This window comes from Macrobrachium nipponense, chromosome 32 (assembly GCF_015104395.2).
Source record: "Macrobrachium nipponense isolate FS-2020 chromosome 32, ASM1510439v2, whole genome shotgun sequence".
Lineage (NCBI taxonomy): Eukaryota > Metazoa > Arthropoda > Malacostraca > Decapoda > Palaemonidae > Macrobrachium > Macrobrachium nipponense.
Window position 1 is genome coordinate 37,257,431 of NC_061094.1, and position 25,000 is coordinate 37,282,430.

General features: G+C 35.6%; 1 protein-coding gene across 4 annotated transcripts in view; it reads right to left on the minus strand.

Annotated features, from left to right (window-relative positions):
- Window positions 1-4,754: 4,754 nt before the first annotated feature.
- Window positions 4,755-25,000, minus strand: part of LOC135207346 (A disintegrin and metalloproteinase with thrombospondin motifs 9-like) — a 730,481-nt gene continuing 710,235 nt past the window's right edge. For 3 of the 4 annotated variants that reach the window (XM_064239075.1, XM_064239073.1, XM_064239072.1), the window contains 2 exons: window positions 15,478-15,674; window positions 4,755-15,299 (listed from right to left, as the gene is read on the minus strand). In XM_064239075.1, the coding sequence (XP_064095145.1) occupies window positions 15,204-15,299; window positions 15,478-15,674 (293 nt within the window). In that variant the 3' untranslated portion in view covers window positions 4,755-15,203. Of the gene's footprint in view, window positions 15,300-15,477; window positions 15,675-25,000 lie in introns of those variants that run through there. The other variant, XM_064239074.1, reaches the window with a different exon arrangement.

Consider the following 25,000-nt stretch of genomic DNA (forward strand, 5'->3'; position numbering starts at 1 on the left):
TTTCGTAAGTATCGTAGTATATTTTTCCATTTAAATGTATTGCACTTCTTGGAGGTCTTATGTGTTTTCCATTGATTTTCCTTATCTTTTGCCAGATATCCCTTGTGGATGTGTTTGAAGATATGTTTGAGACTTATTCTTTCCATGATGCGATTTTTTCAGCTATTACTGTTTTTTTCTAAAATGGCTTGTATATTTGTTATATAGTGGTTTAATGTGGTTAATTGTTATGTTTGTTACAACTATTTTGCTTATTATGTTTATATTATAGGACATTTTGTTAAGTGATTTAAGGCGAGTTTTGAGTCTGTTAAGGTTGCGACCCAATATTTATTTTATTTTACTTAAGGTTGTTAAGGTTGGATTCCACCATGGGACAGGTGATTTTGTGGAATGTTATTTGGTTTTTGGAATGCTTTTATCTGCAGCATTTATTATGAAGTTTGAGAACGATTCACATGTAGTATTGTGATCTTCGTTTTGTGGGAATGTGGTAGTTTGTAGTGTATAGGAAAATATTTATCCAATTAGCTTTTGATATTATATCTTGTAGGTGGCCATATTTTGATATTACTTAAGTAGTTCAGAATGATTGGGAAATGGTCACTTGTGTATGAATCGTTCTAGGAACAATTCCATTCAGAATTTTCCTCGTCTACATCATTTGGAAGATAACTGAAATGTCAATTGAGGAAAAGGTTAGGATTGTGTATTTGAAAAGTATGTTGGAACTTCATTTTCATTGAGACAACACAGGTTGTGTTTCATTATAGTTTTTTTATTATGTTGATTCCGGACTATGTCAGTGAGGTTATTAGTAACCCATAATGGATTATGTGCATGAAAATCTCCTTCTATAAGTAGGGGCTCCTGTATACTTTTGCTAATAAGTTCAGAAAAATCACTGGAATTTGCATTGAAATTTTGTTGGTTATATAAATTACAGATAGTGATTTTACTTTTGTCAGGCATCTACAGTTCAATAGATGTTATTTGATATGGCACAGATGGTATGTCGAAAGGTTCATATGTTATGCTATTATGAACGTATATAGCTGTGCCTAATTTTCCACCGTCAGTTGGTGAATAACAGGCAATTTTATAGTGTTTGATATTTGTAGGGTTACTTCCTATATGTTGCAGACATATGCACATTGGGTTGTAGTCTCGTATGATTCTTTGTAATTCACCCAGACGTAGTCGGGTTAAGAGGCCATTTATATTCCACTGAATAATTTTATATTCCATTATTGGGAGGAATTGGTGGTAAATTCTGTAAATTTATTGCGGATTTTACTTTGCCTCGTAGTTTATATGCATTTGAATTTATTTGTGGTTTTTTAATCGTTGTATTTTTATGTTGGTTATTAGATTCAGCAGTTGTTTGTTTTTCGTAATTGAATATTAATAAGTCTATTTTTGATTATATAATTTCCTTTTTGTATTTTAAGGATTCAGAACATAATTCGTTCTCATGTTGGTGTGTTAAAGGGCATTTCCTTAATTTAATAAAATTGTCTATACAATTTCGTACTGTGTCATCTGTCTAGGTGGTAAGTTGGTTATATTTACCTACAAAGCGCTCATTACACCCACAAGACGAAGCATGTTTGGTGATGTTAATTATTAGTTCAGAAGTATTTGATCTAGCTTTAGAAATTTCTGGTTTTGTAATTCTATTGGGCTTTTTCTGTAGTGACAAGGACTGTCGGTTTGAGGGGTTATTTGTTTTGCTGTTGTTAATGGAGGGTCTTGTGGATGGTTGGGGGGTGATAGTTATATTTATTTTGGTTGGGTTTAATGGTATGATTTTCATTAGTAATATTTGATGGGAAATGTAAAGAGTGATTAATTGTTTCTTTACTGTCCAGATGTTGGCTGTTTGATTGAGAATGAGGGTAATTGTGTATTTCCACTTGTGATGAGGTTAGTATAATATTTTTTAAAATGTTCTCCTGGTGTAGTTGGAGTTTCTTTGGATTGATTGTAATTTTCAATATTCAATTTTTTTTCCATAGGTGGAGTTCGTTCCAGTATTCTTTTCTTGCTGTCAGTTCGATTATTATCATAATTTAACTCCTCTTCCATTGGAAGTTCTTTTCCATGGATAACTGAATCATCTATGTTAGTGGTGGTATTGGTTGGTATAATATCACTTTTATTTTGGGTTTCAGTATTATTGGTATGATATAGTTTCTATGTTTATATTATCTTGTTTGTTGTTGTGCTGCTTGATGTCTTGAGTTTTAGTCACTTTTGAAAAGATGGGGGTTTTGGATGGATTATTAACTCCTCTTACTTTTGGCTCGAGTCTGGCTTCCATGACTAACATTCCAGTCCTATTTATTAACATCTGAAGTTCTGTGTTGTATTGGTAAAATGAGCATTCTTTAGATTTTGCATGATGGGCTAGTCCACAATTAATAAATTTTGGGTGATTACAGTTCCAATTAGTTGTATGGTTATCTGATGTGCAGACTGCACATATTGCCTTATTACGGCATTTTTTGTGTGTCCATACCTTGAGCACTGTGTACATTGTAGTGGTTTTGGAACGAAAGGACGAACTTCTTTATTTTGTCCAATAATTTTTATTTTAAATGGTAGGTCTTGGCCTGTAAATTTTATTTTGGCAATGTTGATATTTTCATTTTTGTCTTTCCTACTTGAAATCGAGTAATATTTCTAGATCGTGAATATTTTTATATCTCAATTTTAAGGAGTCTCGCAGTAGTTGTTATGAAGGAAGCTCCTGCTCGATATATGGTAGGATGACTATACCCTGTACATAATTCAATGTTTTTCGTGGCTTGTAATTGTTACTTTTATATTATATCTCAATTTTAAGGAGTCTCGCAGTAGTTGTTCTGAAGGAAGCTCCTGCTCGATATATGGTAGGATGACTATACCCTGTACATAATTCAATGTTTCGTGGCTTGTAATTGTTACTTTTATATTATTTATCTCAGTTATACTTAAAAAGGCAGTGGACTGCTTTTTATTGGTTACTTGGATAAGCCATTCATTGTCCTTGATGTGTCTACATTCCATGTCTTGTGTTGATATGCTGAGTAATTTGTTTTCTAGTATCGCTGCTGAGATTTTGTTGTCAGCTTTGAGAACTAGAAATCTTGACCAGTTATCTGGTCTAAAGAGGTCATTAAAATGTACCAATGTGGGATTAGGTCGGTAATTTGTTTCTTTTTGGTCCTTGTTTTATGTTTGTTGCTTTTCTATTATGATTTGCATATTTTTCTGTATTATTGGGAGGATTACTTGTCTCTAAATCAGAGTTATTGTTCGTCCTATATGGTTTCATTGTTACGATACTGGGGTTTACCAATTTATTTTTGTTTGTTTCTTTTTTATTTATGCACCCTATTTGGTTTTCTGGCTCTGCTGTTTTACTTGGAACAGGGCGTTCCTTTGTATCATTTATAGTACTCAAATAATTTATTTCAGTATTCATAAACTTGAGAAGAGATAAAAAAAAATTCTTGAAAAGATATCGTCCCTTCGCAAAGTTAAATCTTCCGCCAATGGAACAAGTGAGAAAGGACTCCCAAATGTCTGCATCCCTACCCTACCCCAAAAAGGGATGGCATAACATGATTAGTATGGCCCAAGTGTAAGCAGAACCCGCTTGCTAGGGCTAAGAGTATTACGATAATACAATTATCCCCATCCTAATCACATTATGGGCAAACTGGATAGAATGCCGAGAGTTCTATTCCTAAAACCAGGTCACCTCGGAATCCGTGGTCCAGCTCCACAGAATATGTAGTTCCGCCTGAAAAACAGGTCCAAACATTGTCAGGTAGATGATGGATCTACCACAGTTCTCACTATTTAGCCTCGGATTTAACTCCACATTAAGCCATGATATGTTTTCTCATTTCTATGCTTTCAAAAATTTTGGCAAAAATGGAAAAGTCCACAAGTTAACTCGAAAATATATAATGTCATATGGGACGCTTGGTTTCGAACCTGGGAAGAAATTCCTGAGGTTCGAGAATCCCCTCACCACGTCAAGGTGGTCCCATAATGAGGGGGCAGTCCTGTAAAAACAGTTAAATGTGGGTATGGCCTAAATCATCGGTGACTTGCACATACATCTACATAAATGCGAAATGTCATCTCGACTTCTGCAATGCTGTTGTAATGGTTCCTTGCAGAAGTCGTCATGGAGTCGATATCAGCTGACATTTTTTTTTTGAGGAGCCCAAGCCCTGTGACTATAGGAGATTGATTGCTAAAACCAGCCTTTATGACAGTCGCTGTCTGAAATTGCAAATGTGTGCCCAAGGCTTTATAGATTCCCTTGATGTCGATTTCCTCTTCACAAATGTGTCAGATAAGAGAACCATTGGGTATACTAATACTACTACAGGCAGTTCCCAGTTATTGGTGGGGGTTCTATTCCTGGGGGTGTCGATATGCAAATACTGCTATTAACCAAAACTCAGTGATTTATGGCGCCATAATGGGGCTTATGGCGCCGATAACCAGTTATCGGCAACATTAGAACCCTTATGGCGCCGATAACTGGAACTCGTCCTGTTATGGTGCCATAAATTGCTAATCTTATGGCACTAGACAAGCCCCATAAAACTGGATCGCCGATAACCGAGTCTGCCATTAACCATGGACTGCCTGTACTGTAATCTTACTGTATCCGCTACTATGCACTCTACAGCTCATGCAGTATTAACGATTTGAAACAGTTGAAGAGAATTACAAATAACACAAAAAAATAATCATTTAAACATTATTTTATTAATAAATTACGTACACCGTCTTACAACCATACACAAATCTATACATGTGTGGTGGTATCTATATACAAAGAATCAGTATTGACATAACATGGGAAATTAGACATCTTTAGTAATAAAATAAAAAGAAGCAAATGAGCTTTATACAATACTTTTACAGTTTTATTCATAAAGTTCATGATGTCTCATGACTGGCAGCAAGCTCACTGATCGAATCTGATTCCAAGAATAATGATTATTTCATAAAACGTATTACTGATCAATATAGTGATTGCTATTAAATATGCATGTATCATACTATACTTTATTACAATTTTCTTTTCTGTGAACACAAGACATGACACAGACACACTTGTAACAGGAGTTATCATAGTCAAAGAATTTAAACCAATACAGTATCAGTATTCTTGGAAATTATTGCTACAGAACTAACAAAAATATAAAAAAAGATTCCTAGCTAACTACAAAAACATATTGAGTTTGACTAGATGAACATTGACATTATAGAGTAAGGTCTTGTTATCTCAGACATATAACAAATCTTAAATGTAATTTGTATTTTCCCTAGGTATACTAACCAGTCTTTTAAATTGGACTATCCTTTAGTGCCAGCTAGAATTGGTCACTGAACTTAGTAACAAGCTAGTAAACTGACTAGCCACTATTCCTTCAGCTGTAGGGCAGTTGAGGTGGGTTTAAGTGTATTAAAGGCAAGTTCATATAACTAGCAAAAATATAAAATTACTTTTTAACACATCTATTTCTGATTATCACAAAACAATATGAGACAGGAAAAATTTTCAGTGGTAGAAGTTAAGAAAGTGTTTGGGGTAGGTCAGTTATCTTCCAGATACAGATAGCATGCTACAGGATACAGGACTTGTGCCTCACTTTAAAGCTGGACACTGTAAGTGTGGGTGCCACAATTTCCTTGTGTGAAAACTCAATCTTACTTGAATTAATTGAAGTTTCTACACCACAATGTAATTCAAATTTATGTACATTATTATATACAGCAAATGTTACTGCATATGAGTAGCACATGCAATAAAAAGCAAGCTACTGTATTAAACGATCATTACTGCCTATTGCAATATCTAATGCTTTAGCTATTCTGTGTTACTGTATACTATAGTACATAAAATTTTAATTGTAGAAGTAATACATAATAAGTACAGTACTGCAAGAATACACTAATATGTGTACCACTGATCATAATAAAACTGTATTGTAATACGTAATGTGAAATAATAACTTAACATTAATTAACTTAGTATTCTTGCATGACTACATTCTTGGCGGGGGAGGCAGACCATTTTAACTTTTGATTGATGTCACCAAAATGGGAAGAATACCTTGCTGAGCAATAAAAACTTACAGCAAATTACTTTTAGATGGGCAGGTTATTTTTATATTGTGCAACCCCACAAAATTCTTAAAAGAAACCAACTCCAGCTTGCCTTGAATGTTTGCACGCTGCCTGGAAACTTTACTTTTATATCAAAATTGTTAGCATACTTAATAGGTGTTGCATCTCCTCTTCCATACAAATGAGTAAGGACTCCTTTCCTCACTTATTTCCCCTCCACATTTCAGGGTTATTGTTGTTGCACTTCCTTTTCTGTGTTGACTTATATGGGCAGGTCTTTCACAATAATTTTCACAAAAGACAACTAAAAGTTATACTACTTAAAAGCTTTGGAAAGTTACCTTTGACCTCCATAATTCTGTACCATTTTCAGCTTTATTTAGTTGCCACTGGATTCTTGCTTTATGACTGCTTTGCCACTAGATTCTTGTGTTCTACTGGCCACTTTCATAATTACTTGTAGGGTTTCACAGATAAAACCACACACATACTGAACTGAGGCAGGCTGAAATGAACTGCCACACAGTCATTTCTTATTATTTTACAAAACTTACTGATCTACATTTAGCACTTTAGTTTCTTAAGCAAATCAAGTAAGAAATCGACTAATATATTATATTACTTTTTAGTGCTTGTGTTTTACTGAATAACAGCTATTGCATGGTGGCATATACTATACAAAGGCCTAACAGTAATGGCATGAAATTGAGGTCCTTGAGCATTCCCATCACAGTGAAAAAGCTGAAGCATATTGATGATGGTACTGTTTCTTCATGAACTCGTGTACAAGGGATTTCACAAGAGGGTTGGCACTATTTTTCATACTGAAAATTTTTGAAATATTGTGAAAGATACTGATGGTGAAAAGTAACTCAGACAAAAACAGAGAAACATTCTTAAACTTCAAAACTTATAACAGCCTAATGAATAGGAGTGTTTTAATTATAATAATAAGGCATCATTAGTACCTTTCCAAAAGTGGCTAACATGCATCACAGAGGATTCAGAGTTTCTATGGCCAAGGCTGAACCATCAGAAAAAGCATGGACATGATGAAAGGTATACTGGAGGAAGTCACAGATAATGAATAAAAAATGCACCAGCTCTGAACATCTGGGCTCATACACATGAAATTGGCAGGCTAGATAGGGGATGGGTAAGGACTGCTTCTTGGGCATGGTTTGTGGTGATGAAAGTCTTATGTCATCTGTATCTTGTAGTGATAGGGAGGGCATACAAATCATGTTCCTCATCAAATATATTTTGCTATTATCTTGTGATACATATAATTTGGTTTTCAGTGTAAAAAGAAAAAAAAAACACCAGGGGGACTAGCCAAAACAGAGCCTGCAAAAGATACTCTTCTGAAAGACTGTTTCCACCAACCCTCTGGAAATAAACTACTAGTTGGCCACAAGGGTGACAAGGCTGTAGTTCTGCCTGCCCATTCAACTTCCTTAATCCAACCTAAGGACCAAGGTGTGATAGAGGCCTGCAAATGAGTCTATTGGTTTAAATATCAAGTGAAATACTTAGTGGTGATGACAGTAATAGTCAATGATGATGTAGAGGAGGAAATTGAGAATAAAAGGGTTGCGTGCACACTAGAGAACTTTATGGTAAACACCACCAATTAAGGCTGATTATAACTGAAGGAAAGTGTGGCAATGCCCAAGGGTCATAACACTCACAAAAGCTTAGAATAGGCTCATTGATAATACTAGCTTTTGTCCTGTCAACTTTGTGCACCTCCTGAACTGTGGTGGTGAGGAGGAGGTAACGAAGAGAATAATGTTATCTAACTAGCAATGAAAGAGGCTCTTGTTAAAAGTATGAAGAGAATATTGTAGCCAATGTTTCTAAAATAGGTGACACACTTGAGGAGATCAGTGATGATTAGGACCAGTTGTAATGCTGTGCACACCCAAACATGATCACATTTTACAGGACATACTGTACAAATTTTGATAAAACATGTACTGCATTGATCTTTTTATGAATGTATAGCGTTGGTGTACTGATGTTTATTGAGGAATTGTTTGTGAGATTCATAATAAACATGTATAATACATAGACAAACAGTGAATGTAGGCTACAAGTGTATTACATGTCCGTGCATAGGTTACTTGTGAATTTCATTATTTTTTGTCTGTTTATTGCATCAAGCAATGGTTTTGATGGCATACATTTGTCTTACAACTGATGATTACTAACTGTTTAATATGTTTTAGTTTAGGGCTTTGACAAACATATGGCTGTTTCAGAACACATTTAAAGTTGATTAATCTTTTTAAAAAACCTGAGATGATGTGGATAACCTATCTTGGAAAGGATTCAATCCCATATATTCCAAGTTATCAAGGCCTTACTATAATGCTAACATTAATATATACAAATACAGTATTTACAAAATATTATATATATATATATATATACAACTTTATAACAACTAAACACTAGCTTTTCTATAAAATAAGAGAGAGAAGATCTAGACTGGAATGGTAGAATAAAACATAAGGTTATAATGGATAAACTATTACTAATAAAAAATGATAAAATGATCATTATACTTTACAAATTTAGTTATTTGCTTCAAATGCATCAAATCTCAATCATAAATGGAGAATATTCAATGTATAAAATTAAATTCCCTGTATAATATTAGTGTAAAAGTGCTCTCATATTAAATAACACAAGCTGAAAGGAAAATACCTGTGAGAAAAATATTTTCATATGAAAATGAATAACATGATGCAAATAGGTACATGTACCTATATGGAAATTAAACCTAAAATCAATATGCAATGAAAAATTAACAAAACTGGTCAAGCAACAAAGTCCACATGGAAGATTTTTAGAACATTTAATGAAAAGCTTGAAAAGGACATTGCTGAGTAGATCAATAAATAAGTTATCTGGACTAATATCCTTGTAATAAAGTATGATACTGGTGAAATACAGAATAAGTATAAAAAAAGTGGAGATGCTGATGAGAAGAGGTAAGATGAAATTCAAATAATAATACTATGAGATATAGCTGATGTGTTGGTGTTCTAGGTGGCACTACAAATTATATAAATTTTTCTCCCCTATATAATTGTTTTCATTCATGATTTTCTGATAACACAGGCATCAAAGTAGTAGGCATATCAGCTTACAAACACACCCAAGTTTTAAAAATTTCTATGGTTTTAAAGGCATTTTCTTACTTTTATTACTTTTCCCCTAAACTCAGTTTTCCAGTTTTGCTCTTTTTTTACCTACTGTTCCTACATTTTAAATGACAAGTATGGTAATATCACTGCTTATGCTAATCAGGCCATTGTTTTATTAATAATAAGGGACATATGTAAAAAAAATTGATGCAACAGTAATATGACTTTGTACACAATAAAGAGCACAAAACAGAACCAGTATCAACTGACACACATTCCTCTTACCTCTTTGATATTTCTTTCTTATATTTTGAAGATAACATGTATTTACAGTTATGTATAAATATTATACAAAATATAGCTAAATTATTGATGTAAGATTCTACTGAGAAATATTTTTCTAGGTACAACTTTACAAACTTGAAGGCAGTGAACTTTACACAGCAAACACAAGTGAAATTGTGTGTGGTTTCAACTTAGTACATACTACTTACACTATATGCATAAAAATGGCAGTGAAACAATTAGAAACGGTAAAAAGTGATAATCTTAACTAGCTTTTTTCCCATCATAAGTATTCAAAGATTAACACCATTGCAGGTGTATCATGCTACTTGGACAATGAGAGCTGTTGATATTAACACTGCATACAGACTAGTAAAAGTGGATGGATGAAAGGAGAAGATAATCTTGCCAAATGAATATCAGAGTGAAGATAGTTGATACATGTTATAATTACATATAAGCAAACATGGATACTGAACATCACCATAAATCAAGAAAGGTATCATCAGACTGGACATCCTGAGAAAGATCTCATAAAACTATAGTACCTCAGTTAAAGACTGCACTGGTGCAGCCTATAATATTCACAAAGAAATTATATTCTTCAACGGTGGGTAATATGATATGTACAGTATACCGCGATATAAAGAATTATTACCATGAAACTACTTATTTATGTGCACAAACAAATTCACACAATCTAGGTAAAAATCTTGAGGCACAGATTTTTTTCTCAGATTCACAGCTATGTACAACACCAAGCACATATTTTCCAAACTGATAGTCCGTTCAAGATTCAACGTAGTGTCTGATTCCCGCTTCACATCATTTAAGGAGATGCTGAGTGATATTTTTGGTTTGGCATTAAGTCAATCAAAGTTTTGATAGATTACTGTCCTTTATATGATTATTAATGTATTTTTCACCAATTAATCATCAATTAGTGGAAATATTTGCATACAAAAACTCAAAATAATGTACAGTGGACCCCCGTATTCGTGTTCTCTGGATTTGCTGACTCACGCATTCGCGTATTTCTCTCAGGAACAATTCCCCACATTATTCGCGGAAAATTAGTCTATGCGCAGTATTTTTTATGAAAAATATCCACAAATTCTTGTTTATTTCATCAATTTCATCATAAAATGCACTTTATTTTGATAAAACTATTAAGAAACCATTTATAAAAATTTTTAGTGGGTTTTTCTTGAATTATAACTAACAAAATAGGAGGTTTTAAGCACTTTTATAGGGGTTCCAACTATTCGCGGGTTCTAACTATTCACGGGGGGCATTAAACTTTGTTTTCACAGTCATTATGCATAACCTAGAACTTGTGGAATCACTGAGTAAGGGAAAGTAGAATATATAATTTTAGAGTATTCAATGTTTATACACAATGACAAATAATGGTTATATGAGAAAAAATTTTCTAGATTCAATTAACATTTTTAGAGTAACATTGCATATTTAATTTTTCTGAAAATCCTTGTCTTTTAAAAAAACATTTCATGTCATATAAACACTATTTGTAATCCTTCATCAAACCATCTCTATAAAAAAAATTTTCACATAATTCTTTAACAGACATAATGATACAGTAATAAGAAAAGTTGAACTGATGCAGTTCATTATGCTTACAAATACTACATATGATTTAACTTGTGTATATTGATCACCTACACCTTCTACTGATGATACCCGCATCAAGAAAATAGGCAATAAATGTTCTGACATATTTAAGGGAAAAAGCACATTGATACAGTATATGCAGTTGGAGATGGCAACAATACAAAGTTAATATTGAACAGCCTTTAGTGGCTTTATGTAAGTGAGATTCTGGTCCAATATGCATTTACATGGTTATAGAATTAAAATAAAAAGTGAAAGTCTGCAATGATATTTGGAGCAACATCACATACACTTGCACCATTAATAAATTTGCTGTAAGAAAAAATGACAGTCTTGGAATATCACTAATAAATAACACAAGTAGCACTACCTATGAACACTACTTATGCCTGAATCCATCCAAAATTCTTCATAATGTATCTTGTATGCATAGCACAGAATGGTGGAATCTGGACAATAAACAATGATAGGCAATAGGATGAAAACACATATTTTTAATCCCATTGCTTAAATTCTATGATTGAGATCATCAATACACTTTTTTCGGTGGGCTGTGGGTCCTTGTGCCATCCAGTTATTCTAAATGCAATGCACACCTGAAATTACTGAGGCACAATGGTGTCAATATAGCACAAAACTTAAATGTTATATTAGAGAGCTTCAGTATGGCACTTCGTATTTTCCTTTTCCTGTACACATTTTACTGTAGCTTAAGTAAAATATTATGGCAGTGTTGAAGTATTTGGTTTCTTTTCTTATTGTGTTTCTGGCTAAGTATCCAGGTGAACTTTCAGGATCCTGATGTATAATTGTCTTTTGGCAAGGAGAAAATATACTGTAAATAATGATTAGTATTCTTCATTAAGAACACTGTATGTAATTTAGATACTGTAGTACACATTAGGTAAGATTAGTCAAATAGACATTTCATTCTGTTCTTTTTTTTTCATATCTTACTAACCTGAGACAAGGACAGATTCACATTATTTTTTGCTCAGCATTTTGGAGATTTTTCAAAGGACCTGTTTCTTTAGTTGATGACAGACCTGCCTCTTAAAAATAAATTTTATTAATACAGTGGGAGAAAACTAACTTTCTGAAATAAGTAGCCAAGAACAGTACCACTAGTTATGATAATAATTCTGAGCTCATGATCTTGACATCCAATAACTGGGTAACATACTTTATCAAATCTGACAAGCCCTAAAGAGATGCACAAGCACATTTCACCTCTCAAAGAATAATACTGGATAATTAACTAAACTAGCAGAAAAACTATCACATGGCAGTGAATACAGAATTAATACAAGACTAGGATGATGAGTAAAGATGATGCTTATGATTATTATGTACGTATTGAGTCAAGAAATGAAGTGTTTAAGAAATAAAAGTATTTTATGAAAAACAACAAAATATCAAAAAAAGAATGAGAATGCAATATGTAATGACTTATTAGCAATAGATTAAAAGCTTCCATAATGAAAACGTCACGGTAATAACTGATGTGAAGAAACTGCCGGAATAGAAGAAGTACTTCTTACATAATCATAAAAAGCCTAAAAAAAGAGTATGAGTTATGAAAACAAGGAATAAATAAACCTAGAGCAACATAAGCTCACCATGGCTTTTGTTATAAGGCAGATAGGTACTCATTCATTGTACAGTAAGTTTTTTAAGATTTACCAACTCTCTAAATCAATCTCATATAAGAATGAATAAAGACCCTGAAAGCAGGTCAACAGGTAAAGGGAAACTACCTAGATACCTTATCCAAACATGAGCTAAAAGTACAAGGATGCACAAAATGGAAGTAATAGCATACAAATATGTAGTACTAGCAACAGCACGGGGACCATCTAGATGGTGGGTTAACCAATAAAGACCAAAAGAAAGACCATAATGACTTCATCTGACATGAATATAATAAATATGTTGGTTCTAGGATGGAGATAAATGCTTCAAATCACTCATATTCTCTTTTAAACTAAATATTCCAAGATTGAGGAAATATCATTGGTGAGATACGACGAACAACAATCTTAGAAAGTTATATGAAAGATTGTGAACAATTTTGTTGAGCAAGATGCTGCAAAGGTAAGTGTCAGGAAACCTTGGAATTATCAGGGAGTGACTGGGAAAGCAGTCCTGTCCAATATTTTAATCTGCAATCTTGTCAGTCAAGAGCAGACACACTTTGAACCCTGAGCCATATCCAGCCACTTAAATTTGTAGCCATTATCATCTTCAATTCCAGCACTATACAGATTGCATATCACCTTAAACAAGGCTAGGCTCCTCCACAGTGGGATGTCACTGTTTATTTCCTTGTCAAGTAATAAGCAGATAAGTTTGTCTATCCTATTCTTTAACGCTTGTACATTACTAAATCAGAAGTTATTATTGAATGAGGTTCCCAGATAAATCTTGGAGTTAATATCATCTGGACAAACAGCAGTAGAGGACACTTCACTGGAGAGGTTACAGTCTAAAAGAGTGATGCTTCATTGCCTAGGGATAAAAATGGACTTGAGGTCTTTAAATGGAAAGTGACGTAGGATAACTGTCATGACCTGACAGGAGCCTTTGGCCATGATCCTCTTCTAAGTAAGGCTTTGTTGAGGAATAGAGTGGTGGAAGGATTGTGGTAAACTTCACATCTAGGCTGCCCAATCAAAACAGTACAAAAGTTCAGCTATCGTACAATGGCCGGCAAGAGAAAATATACACAAAATTGTAACAATGAAAGTTGGAGGGGTGGAAAGAGCTCAAAGAAAGTAAAATTTCTAGATAAAAGAGAAAACAGCAATTAATGGATGAACAACAAAAGAAAGGGAGAAGTTACTTGGTGACTTGAATCACTTAAGGCCACAATATAGTCCTCACACTATCAAGGTGTGCCAATTTTGATAGCTGCTGTCCCCAAACCACACCTGCAAAAAATGTGAAAATAACATTGCAGATGGCTTTTGAAGACAAACAAATTTCCAAATAACCACACCCATAAGATCTCAACACAACATTTAGGCTTAAGTTCATGGATGAAATTGCCAAGGTGCAAGCATGATAACTAAACTTGAGGAAATAAAGGAATCAGAAGTTGATTTATCTGTGAAATTAGATTATTCAATTAAAAAATAGGGCTTACCAAATATATGGTAGAGATAAATAAGAATATAATGCAACAGCACCCAACAGGAGAGAAATAAAAAACAACTTACTGGTAAGCATTATGTCAGAAACAGGCGCTGCTCAAAACAAAACAGACAAAAGTAGTAATAATCATAGCTATGTATAAGATACTTATGCCATGTACCAAAAAGAGGAATCGAAGGTCAGGATTATTTGATTGGATCTGACTAGAAGCTTACTGATATTAACCCTTACAGATTTCACTGTGAGGTCTCAAAATTCGTTTGATGCAAGTCATCACCTGACTGCTTATAGACATAGCATATTTTTGGTCCCCAAGCTCAGTCTTCCATAGAAAAAGAAACAAATCTAGCAAATTTAGCTGGCGTAGTAACTACAAAATTTCATGTTATGTAAGTTACATTTAGGTAGATACTATCTGATACTGCTCACCTACAACAAGGGCTAGGTGTCAGGGATATGTAATAAAAAAAAATCCACTTTTGTTCCTGTTACCACACCACCCTTAAAGAGAGTACTGATGTCTGCAGGAAATGCAATAGAGGTGGTGATGATGGGCAGACACGAGGTAGTGACACTCCATGATTAAAGAGAAAGTTACGAAACTAAGGAATTAAAGGGGCAGGTCCATCATCTATTAATATTTTTTGGGTGGGTCTCCACTACTAATGACTGGTATGTCCACCTTTGTACCAGCAGATATCTCTTTTTTTTTCCATACTGAAGTGTGTTCTGGAGATTTTCATAAAATCCAGAAGGGGAATCACTTCAGAATCACGGCTTTCAGCTACACTCCTTAAAGGTAAGCTTATCATTTGGTTCTTTCTACACTTCCTTTCAGCCATCTCGTAGATGTAGCTTAAGCCCAGATGAAGGGTCAGGAGCACATGTTCCACAATAACCACCGCAACGACCCAAGATCCTTTGGTTGTCCTGTTAAAAAAATGATGTTTACTTATTATAAAACTAAGAACTGACAGAATTATGGATTACAACTCTAAAGAGATCAGCCAAAACTTGTTCAATTAACAATATTTTTAACAGGTAGTAATAAAAGATATGTTGAATATTAATAATGTGATCTATAAATAAGGCAATATACTGTACTTACATCCAGTCTATTAATCCAGTGCACTGCATTACTGCCTTTTCTTAACCAATCTGTTCTAGGTGATACAGCTAATGGAGTTCCGGCAAGATTGATGGAAAATGCACCTTGTGGGCACTCTGCTGTACTAAAACAGTCACCAGCCTCACCATATGCAATAAGAGCGCCTTCCAATGCTCTTGCAAAAGTGAAATCAATTGCTGAAAATTAAAATATTTGAGATAAAGATGTATAATACTATTACCAATACTAATGGGCAAACAATTATATGGTAATGAATATTCTTCGACTTAAAATTTGAGAATTAATTTAGGGAATTTATGAATTTTATATTATGAATAGAATAATGACATGCTAAAAAGGATTCTAATAATGTGTAGGTATGTAGTACACTGCACAATCAATAACCGCACAGTACTACTAAGCAAAATGTTTGTATGTACGGTACTGTACTGTCCAATTCCAAATACGTAATGTTCTGCATACAAATACACTAGTCCAAAATTTTTGTTAAGGATTACTTAATGTGCAATCTCAGAGAGAAAAGTCTAACTGAAAAGGAAGCATAGATCAGCTTTTCAGAAGTGGAAAAATTATGGAAATATACACACGTAATTATATTGTAATAAGTTACTTAATAAATCTTGTATATTTGTTTGTACACGTATATATTGTAATAAGTTACTTAATAAATCTTGTATATTTGTTTGTACACGTATATGTACTTGTATATACTGTATCATCTCATATCCACAGAAAACCTAATATGTAATAATATTCAATGCACAGAAAGCATTGTGATAAGGAAGAAACTTGGGTGTATTAAAAAACACTAAAGTAAAAACCTTTCAGAAGCTGATTTTTCAGTTTGAAAGCATTTGTGAATGAGAAACCTCGTATAATTTAGGCAAGTGAAATAAATGATCCCAGCCATGAATTGCCACCTGTTTCTCTTTTTACTGACCCTATACTCTATTTCATATGATAAAATAAAATATTTTGTTGGTTCTATAAAATGATTGCTGTACTATATTTTCCATTAAACTGGAGAAAGGTTGTTTCTATAGCTTTCATTAATATGGTCGCTTCTATTTGGCTTTCATTGCTATATGTATTATTAGGCCGAATAACAGTCTCCTTCAGTGGCTTTTTAATTCCAACTGAAGGAGGGACCAAGCTCCATTCAGTACTGTAGGACAGCTCCATTCAGTAATGTAGGACAGGAGACAAGAGCCCTCCCATCGCAAGTCCTTTATATGCTATCACTGTCACAACGAGCAATATTCTGGCCAAAACTAACTACAAGAATATTCTTTGTAATTGGTTAGTGTGTCTTATGGAGCCCTGGGGGGCACAGTGAGAGTGCAACTCTTTTGAGGATTCACAGCAGCTACCAAAAAAGGGATTTTGACGTAGGAAAAATCTATTTCTGGGCGGAGGGCCTGTGTCACCCAGTGAAATAGGATCCTTTAGCACTATTTCTAAGGTTAAATATTGTTATAATACCAGAGAACCGCTAAATTGGAAATGCTAGAATATTCTGGCTCGCTCACCTTTATTAAAAGGTACGAAGTGACACGGCCAAGCCCAGAAATAAGTTATCTTACTTATAATTTTCTTTCTTACAGGTCTGGGTTAGATAAATTTTTCCATTTCTGCCTCCATCTCATGCAGCATCAGTTTGAATTACTCTGCCCTATCAACAGCATCATACAGTATTACATATACTGTAGACTGAATTGCAAACAGATATGTTAAAATCAACTTCCAATGTGCATGCAAGATCCTAATCTCGTAACTCAATGACTACTTGTACATAATATACATTACATAAATGATTACAATATATCAGCATAAGTACATTATGGTAAAAGGATTGAAATAATGATTGTATATTACATTAAATTACTATGTAGGCACTTCATAAGGCAAAGGTTTGATATTATTCCCTACCCAGTATGTTGGCCAATTTCTAAGGTTTGACTTACATCCATTCTGACTTAACACCACTTGGTTGGAACCAAACTTGGTCGTAAGTAGGACGGTACTTGCAATTTACTTTAAGGAAAAATGGGCACATGTAGGGGTATTATAAGAATCATAGCAATACATCTCCATTATTCCAAGTCTTTTCATACCTTGAATACAACTGAAGAAGAAATGGCAGCCCCTATTTCTTCCAAGTAACTACATTTTAGCTTAAAAATGAAGTCATATTTCAATCTTACGTTAGGTATCGAGAATACTGCAACATAATGGAATTATTGCAAAAACATTCTAAACACCCCTGAGGAAAATGTTTCCAACAGCCTACTGATTAACAAGGGGAAGTGTGTTTGTGTGAAACTTAGACTGAAATCCCAGGGAGGCAGTCATAGTCCACCATCTCCTTCTAAATAATAAGAAGAGTGTATGAGAATTATCCATAAAGACAATATTCATGATTTTCAACTGCTTACACTATGAGGCAGAAATCTGGAAACATTTGAAGCAGTTTCATTAATTACCCTCACATAAGGCTGACTTAATAGGTCGCAGATCTGGCTAACTTGGCTTTTAAACTAAGAACAGAACATTGATCTGGCTAACTTGGCTTTTAGACTAAAACCAGTACGTATTCCTTGCCATGAATACATGAAAGCTTTTGGTTCAATTGAATGACAATAGATCTTGATGCATTCTGCCATGGCTGAAAGGCAAAGTACAGTAAACTTTTCCTGTTAAGAAGGATACTGTCTGAATTTGTGATTTCTCTGTGACTTATAAATTGCTTAAATCGCCACTGAACTATCTTTCATGGTTTACCATGGTCTTTTGTGGTTGGCAGCACAATCAGTATTTTCCCAGACTCTGAAGAGATACCAATGTCAATGCTTTTTCTGAGGCAAATGTCAGAGCTACTTTGCAGAAACAGCACCAGTTGAGAAGCAGAGAAAAGGAACACCTTACATAGAAGAATGGCATCGCGGTACACCATCTAATATATACTAAAGCCTAAAAAATTTGAATACGGTGTATCTAGAATGATATAAAACACATTTGAAAGGAATAATTAAAAAAGTCATCAGAGGAAAGAAGTTGCTTGAGGCCTTTTTTTGTTCTGTGGTAATATTTTGTTCTTGTTGCTGAGGCTCAAATCTACTTCTTCTCAAGTAGTGTAATCAACCAATTAACTGCCAAATACTTGGCTAAATTATTCATATTGAGGAACAGAGATTAAATTCTATTAATTCCTGTTCTGGTGGAAAGAAATCTGTCTGATGGCATATAAGACCCCTTTTTGCAAAAATTTGCTCCAAATATACACTGTGGTGTAATACGTATATGAAGTTGAGGTATCTGGAAGGGGGCATACTAATGGGTAGTCTATTTAACAAATTGCATATGTCTAATTTTAGGCATGCAGGATAAGGTTACATTTCTTCCTTTAAATAACAAAATCATATATTCGACTTTAATTCATTAAATTTATGGAAAATCCTATACTAAATTACAAAATTCAAAATACAGTGAGCCCTCGCTACTTCGCGGTTCGACCATCGCAGATTCACGACTTCGCGGACTTTTTTCATTACGTATGTATATATTATAAAAGAAATATATCGCGGATTTTCCGGAAATTTCGAAAATAGCCGCGATATATGAAGACCCCAAATATTTCGTTAATTCCATTAATAATTAGTAATATCTGCTCTTACTGATGGTTCATTTTATTACATATGACATATAATTCAGTACAGAAAGAAATAAAACACGAAAAGAGAATGTGATCATACGATAATTCAGTATACGTAGTAAAATTAAATCGAACATGAAACGCAAATCAGATGCAGTCTGACTGTCATATTTGAATGGTGTAAGGCTGCTGATGGCTACTACTACAAATGTAATGGATGTGCATCTTTTCCATGAATCTTTTGTATGTATACGTATTACTGCATCCAATAATATTGTTTGTTGCAAAAATCACATCTCGAATAAGCGTACGTATCTTACAACAAAACAAGCGTAAAATAGCGTACGTAAAGCATCTATAGTACCTTGTAGTACATATTTGAATTTGTAACTACTACGTAGCATGTAAGACGGACTGTGATTGGTTCCAATGCTGATAGATGACGAATCAGCTCCCAAGTTTTGTAATCTAGCCTGTGATTGGTGTTTTGACCGCTTCTCCGATCCGCAGCAGCTTGGCTTGTCTCCGACCAGTAGCATCTTCTCTCGGCCACTTTGTTTGCCGCTCTCTCGCCGGGTAGATGCTGCTACGTTACTGTGTAACTTTAACCTGTGCTGTGCGTGACTGTTTGAAGTTGAACTTTTTGTTGAACTTTCTGTTTAACCCCTGCAATGGCTCCCAAGCGTTCTGCTTCTGCTAAGGCTGGTAGTAAGCCTAAACGCCACCGAAAAATGATGACGATTGCTGAGAAGGTGACACTTCTCGATATGTTGAAAGAAGGCAGAAGTTACGTGGCCGCAGCCCACCATTTTGGAGTGAACGAATCCACCGTTCGCTACATTAAGAAGGACGAGGCAAACATTAGAAAGACGGCTGCCATCACCTTTAGCAGGTCAGCGAAGCGAGTTGTTACTGCTCGTAATAAAACGATCGTCCGTATGGAAGGTGCTTTAGCAATCTGGATTGCCGACTGCCGGAAGAAGAACATAGCCTTGGATACGAACACCATCCGAACCAAGGCTTTGAGTTTGTATGAGAATTTTGCTGCAAAGGAACCTCAAGACGACGATGGCGACCATGCTGAGGAAGACGAAGATGATGTACTAGATGAACCTCAAGCAGGGACATCCACTGATTCCCAGCCTCGGAAACAACGTTTTTCCGCCAGCAAAAGGATGGTTCGCGAAGTTTCAGAAACGCTTCGGCCTGAAAAGCGTTTCCCTGCATGGCGAGGCTGCTTCCGCTGACACTACCGCTGCTGAAACTTACGCGAATGAGACATTTAAGAATATTATCACTGAAGGTGGATACAAGCCCGAACAAGTGTTTAATATGGATGAGACCGGCTTGTTTTGGAAGAGAATGCCGTCGCGAACTTTCCTGTTCAAAGAAGAAGCCAAAGCCTCTGGCTTTAAAGCATTCAAAGATCGTGTTACCCTCGTGATGTGTGGCAATGCTGCTGGATTTTTGCTAAAGCCGGGGCTTATTTACAAATCGAAAAACCCTCACGCTTTGAAAAATAAAAATAAGAATCTCCTTCCCGTGTACTGGATGCATAATCCAAAAGCATGGATTACGAAGATGCTGACCTCCAACTGGTTCCACCAGTGTTTTATCCCACAAGTCAGTAAATATCTCTTAGAGAAGGGCTTGCCATTTAAGATCCTTCTCCTTATGGATAACGCTGGTGGACACGCAACTGATCTGTTGCATGAGGGCATTCAGGTTGAGTTCCTGCCACCCAACACAACGTCATTAATTCAACCGATGGACCAGGGGGTTATCAGGGCGTTCAATGCCCTCTACACGAAGAATACCTTGGCGGACCTCGTTGCGTGTGTGGATGCTGCCCAAGATGATGAGGATGAAACATTCAATTTGAGGGCGTACTGGCGGCAGTACACAATAGCCACGTGCCTGCAGAACATCCAGAAGGCACTGAAAGAAATGAAACCTGCTACTGTTAATGCGAGCTGGAAGAAGTTGTGGCCCCAGATTGTTTACGATGACAAGGGATTTACACCTGCTGAGATTCAACACTCTGCAGTACGGAAATCTGTGCAGTTGGCTGTGATAATTGGAGGTGATGGGTTTGGTGACATGACGACTGAAGACGTCGACAAGTTGTTGGACTGCCATTCCCAGCCGCTAACTGACGCAGACCTCGAAGACTTGACGAAATCGGCCAGTGACGAAGACAGTGAAACACAGGAAGAGACCCAAGAAATTGTCGAAGAAACGGGCTTAACATTAGAACGGCTTGCCAAGCTCTGCAACCTTGCGAAGGAGTTGAAAGAATTGTCGCAAGAGTGGGACAAGGATATGGTTTGTTCTCTGCAATTCTGCAACAAAATCGATCAAGACATGACTCCCTACAGGATGCTCTTCGAGCGAAAAAAGAAGCAGCGGCAGCAACTTCCGATCACAATGTTCTTCCAGCCTCACAAAAAAGAGCCAGTTCCTCCTGCTACTATGCCTTCCGAAGAAATTGAAGAAGTGTCCCAGGAAGAAGTTGAAGAGGTGCTCCAGGAAAAGACACCTCCGTCTGAAGAGACGTAAAATACTATCATTGGCTGCACAGTAGAAGACATCATCAGCTTCATCATCATCATTTCTACTGTGCAGCAAATTCATCGCCATCATCATTCAAGTTTTTCCTCAACTTCTTTCGTGGTGAGTACAGTAACAATCTTTATTTTTTTATACTTTAATATTCTAACATTTTAATATTTGTGCCTGTTTTAGTTTAGGGTACTGTAGTACATGCATTAAGTGTTCTGTACATTAAAGGGTGGTTTGTTAACAGTACTACGTAAAGGGAGGGTTTTAAAAGTCTGAATATACATGTTAAATAAATACGCAAATAAGGTGTCCCTACTTCGCGGATTTTCAGCTATCGCGGCCGGGTTTGGAACCTATCTACCGCGATAAACGAGGGTTCACTGTAATTTCTATTTAACATATAACTTTTTCTTTTCATTTTGTTTGTATATTTAAGCACTCATAAATCCACTGACATTGTCTGAGTGATCCATCAGAAGCAAGGGGAATGGAAGGGAGCATTATAAAAGGTTCCTATTATGTATACCTAAACTACTTTTGGCTTTGTTTTAAACATTATAACATTAAATGTTCACACTTAAACACACCTGAATTTTTTCTTAATACACAGTCTCTTCTGGAGTTGGGGGAGGGGTTGAGGTCTTATATGCCATTAAATACTGTACAGTATGTAATGTCACTGCTTTGGGACTTGAATCATGATATAGCACACAGAGGTAGCCATCGAGACTGCCTTGGCATAAGGAAATCTACTTCTGGTAAGGCAACAAACCCAGATACTTCTCAACAACGATTTGTGTATTAATCACTTGCTCAAGATACAAAAAATGCATGGCAAATTCCTTTGATGAAAACTACAAACAGTTCAAATTCCTAAACCTTCTAAAAAAGATCAGGTTTATTGTCTGGATGGTGTAGGTACTTTTTTTTTTATATTGTTTAGATGGTGCATGCAATTTTTTATGCTATATGTATTAATTACAGAATGCAAAATAGCACAATCTTGTAAATCATAATTTAAAACATTGAAAAATTTGAAATATTAAAAGTGCATTTAGAAAACTAGCAATTGCCTAGCATAGGTCTTCCTGGACACAATCATCCTAAGTCCCATCTCTTTTATAGTATAAGATTAATACTAATCCCGCCAGTTTTTAATTCCAATCCTTTGCTTTGTTAAAAAGTCAGAAATACTCATGGTCCTCTAGTGCTTGGCCAGTAAAGATGGAGGGCTTATAAGATTAAATTTGATGAAAGCATAAGAAATAGCATGTCTCATCTTAAGACTGCCTTGCATACAATGACCAATGTCAAGTAAACTGTAGTCTCCTTACATTCAGTCCCATTACTATCATGAATGATATCATCCCCTGCAGAAGAACTAAGTTCTACCACGATGACCGGTAACTTCCTAGTCTAGACAAACTGAGTCATAGTGCATGAAACTGGGTCACATAATTCACCCCAATCAAGTGAGAAAGTTCCTGGAAAGTTGGTGATTCAGAATGTGGACGTATGCATCCCTCAGGTCTAATGAAACAAGGAAATCACCTGTGCAAACTGATCTCTAGACAAACTCCATGGTCTCCATTTGAGCAGGAGTTTGACTAAGAAACCTGTTGAGGTGATTAAGATCTATAGTACTTAGTTTCCAACCTCCTGCACACTTTGGAATGAGGAAGAAGTAACTTGATGGTTCCCTTTTGTGACTTACAGTTCATCATCAAGGACTTACATCTTCACTGGATTGGAGAGGCATGACTAAGATAACTGTCAATACAGCAGGAAAGGGCACGTTTAAAGGATGGAAGAAATGACCACACCAAAAACCAAAATGTCCTTGGATGAAGTAAATCTGGCTCTCTCTGATGATTGAGCAGTAGCAGGTGAATGGGATATGGATTAGTGTCTAAATGGGCAGACAGACAAAATCCATGCCGAGGCAATACATGCAGAATGTCAAATGAGTGATAAGAGGATGAACCCAAAGGGAAATACAGCAGACAGAAAGTATTATTCACACACAGATAAGGAATTTGGGTGCTGGTTCAGCTTGTGCTTGGAAGTGCAAGGAGAGAACTGGTAATGGGAAAGAAAATCCTGAATGATGAGAGGGTTTAGAGTTGGGAGAGCCTTGTTCACTGGAATGACATGAAGAACAGAGAAACTAATCAGGGGTTCATTTGGGTGATCATGAGTGCTTGTGTACATAAAGTCTGCTGGGAACCTGATAAAAATGCCTCCAACAGTGCTCTGGGACACTGTTAGGCAGAGGAGGCACCACGGGAAGTGCATGGGCAGGACCACTTAGCAGCAGAATGTCATGGAAACAAAGGCCAATGACAGTGATTAAGGATGAAGTTTCAGGCTCTTGAGTTGTTGAAATTGAAGACATAGTAAAATTAACCTGTAGTAAGGACACTGACACAATCAAGTTCTCACAGTAACACACTAGTGACTGCATACCATCTACAGACAGTCCCCGGTTAACGGCAGGGAATTCCATTCCTGGCCGATGCCACAAACCAAAAATTGGTGATAACAGCACTAAAAACCTTCTTAACAGTGCTGTTAACCGGATGTCGACGATGTTAGCCAGAGATCGGCACTGCTAACTGGAGATTGGCACTGCTAACCAGAGATCGCATGGAAAACCCAGTTAACCCTTAAACGCCGAGCCGCTATTTCCCAAAGAGTCTCGTATGCTGGCGGTGTTCGGGAGTTAGTGCCGAAGCGGAAAAAAAGTTTTTTTTTTTTTAAATCACAGCACGCTTATTTTTTATGATTAAGAGTTCATTTTTGGCTCATTATTTTGTCATTGCCTGAAGTTTAGTATGCAACCATCAGAAATGAAAAAAAAGCATTATCATATATAAATATTGGAATATATGACAGCGTAAAAAAAAATTTCATACATAATTGTATACAAATTGCGCTGTGGGCAAAATGGTTAAAGCTAATGAGTAATTTTTTTCGTTGTATTGTACACTAAATTGCGATGATGTTGGTATATAACAAATTGTAAAACGATCATAGCAACACAAAGAAAATATTATCACAAAATGATGCATGAATTCGTAACGTGTGGACGTAAAAAAAAGTTTTTTTCAAAACTTCACCATAAATCGAAATATTGTGCTAGAGACTTCCCTTTTGTTGCAAAATGAAGGTAATTGATTGAATATTGCTAGACTGCAAGAGTTTTAGCTTACAATTGCAGTTTTCGACCATTTAAATCAAGCTCAATTTGGCCAGGGGTAACATTTTTTCTATTTATTGTGATTTATA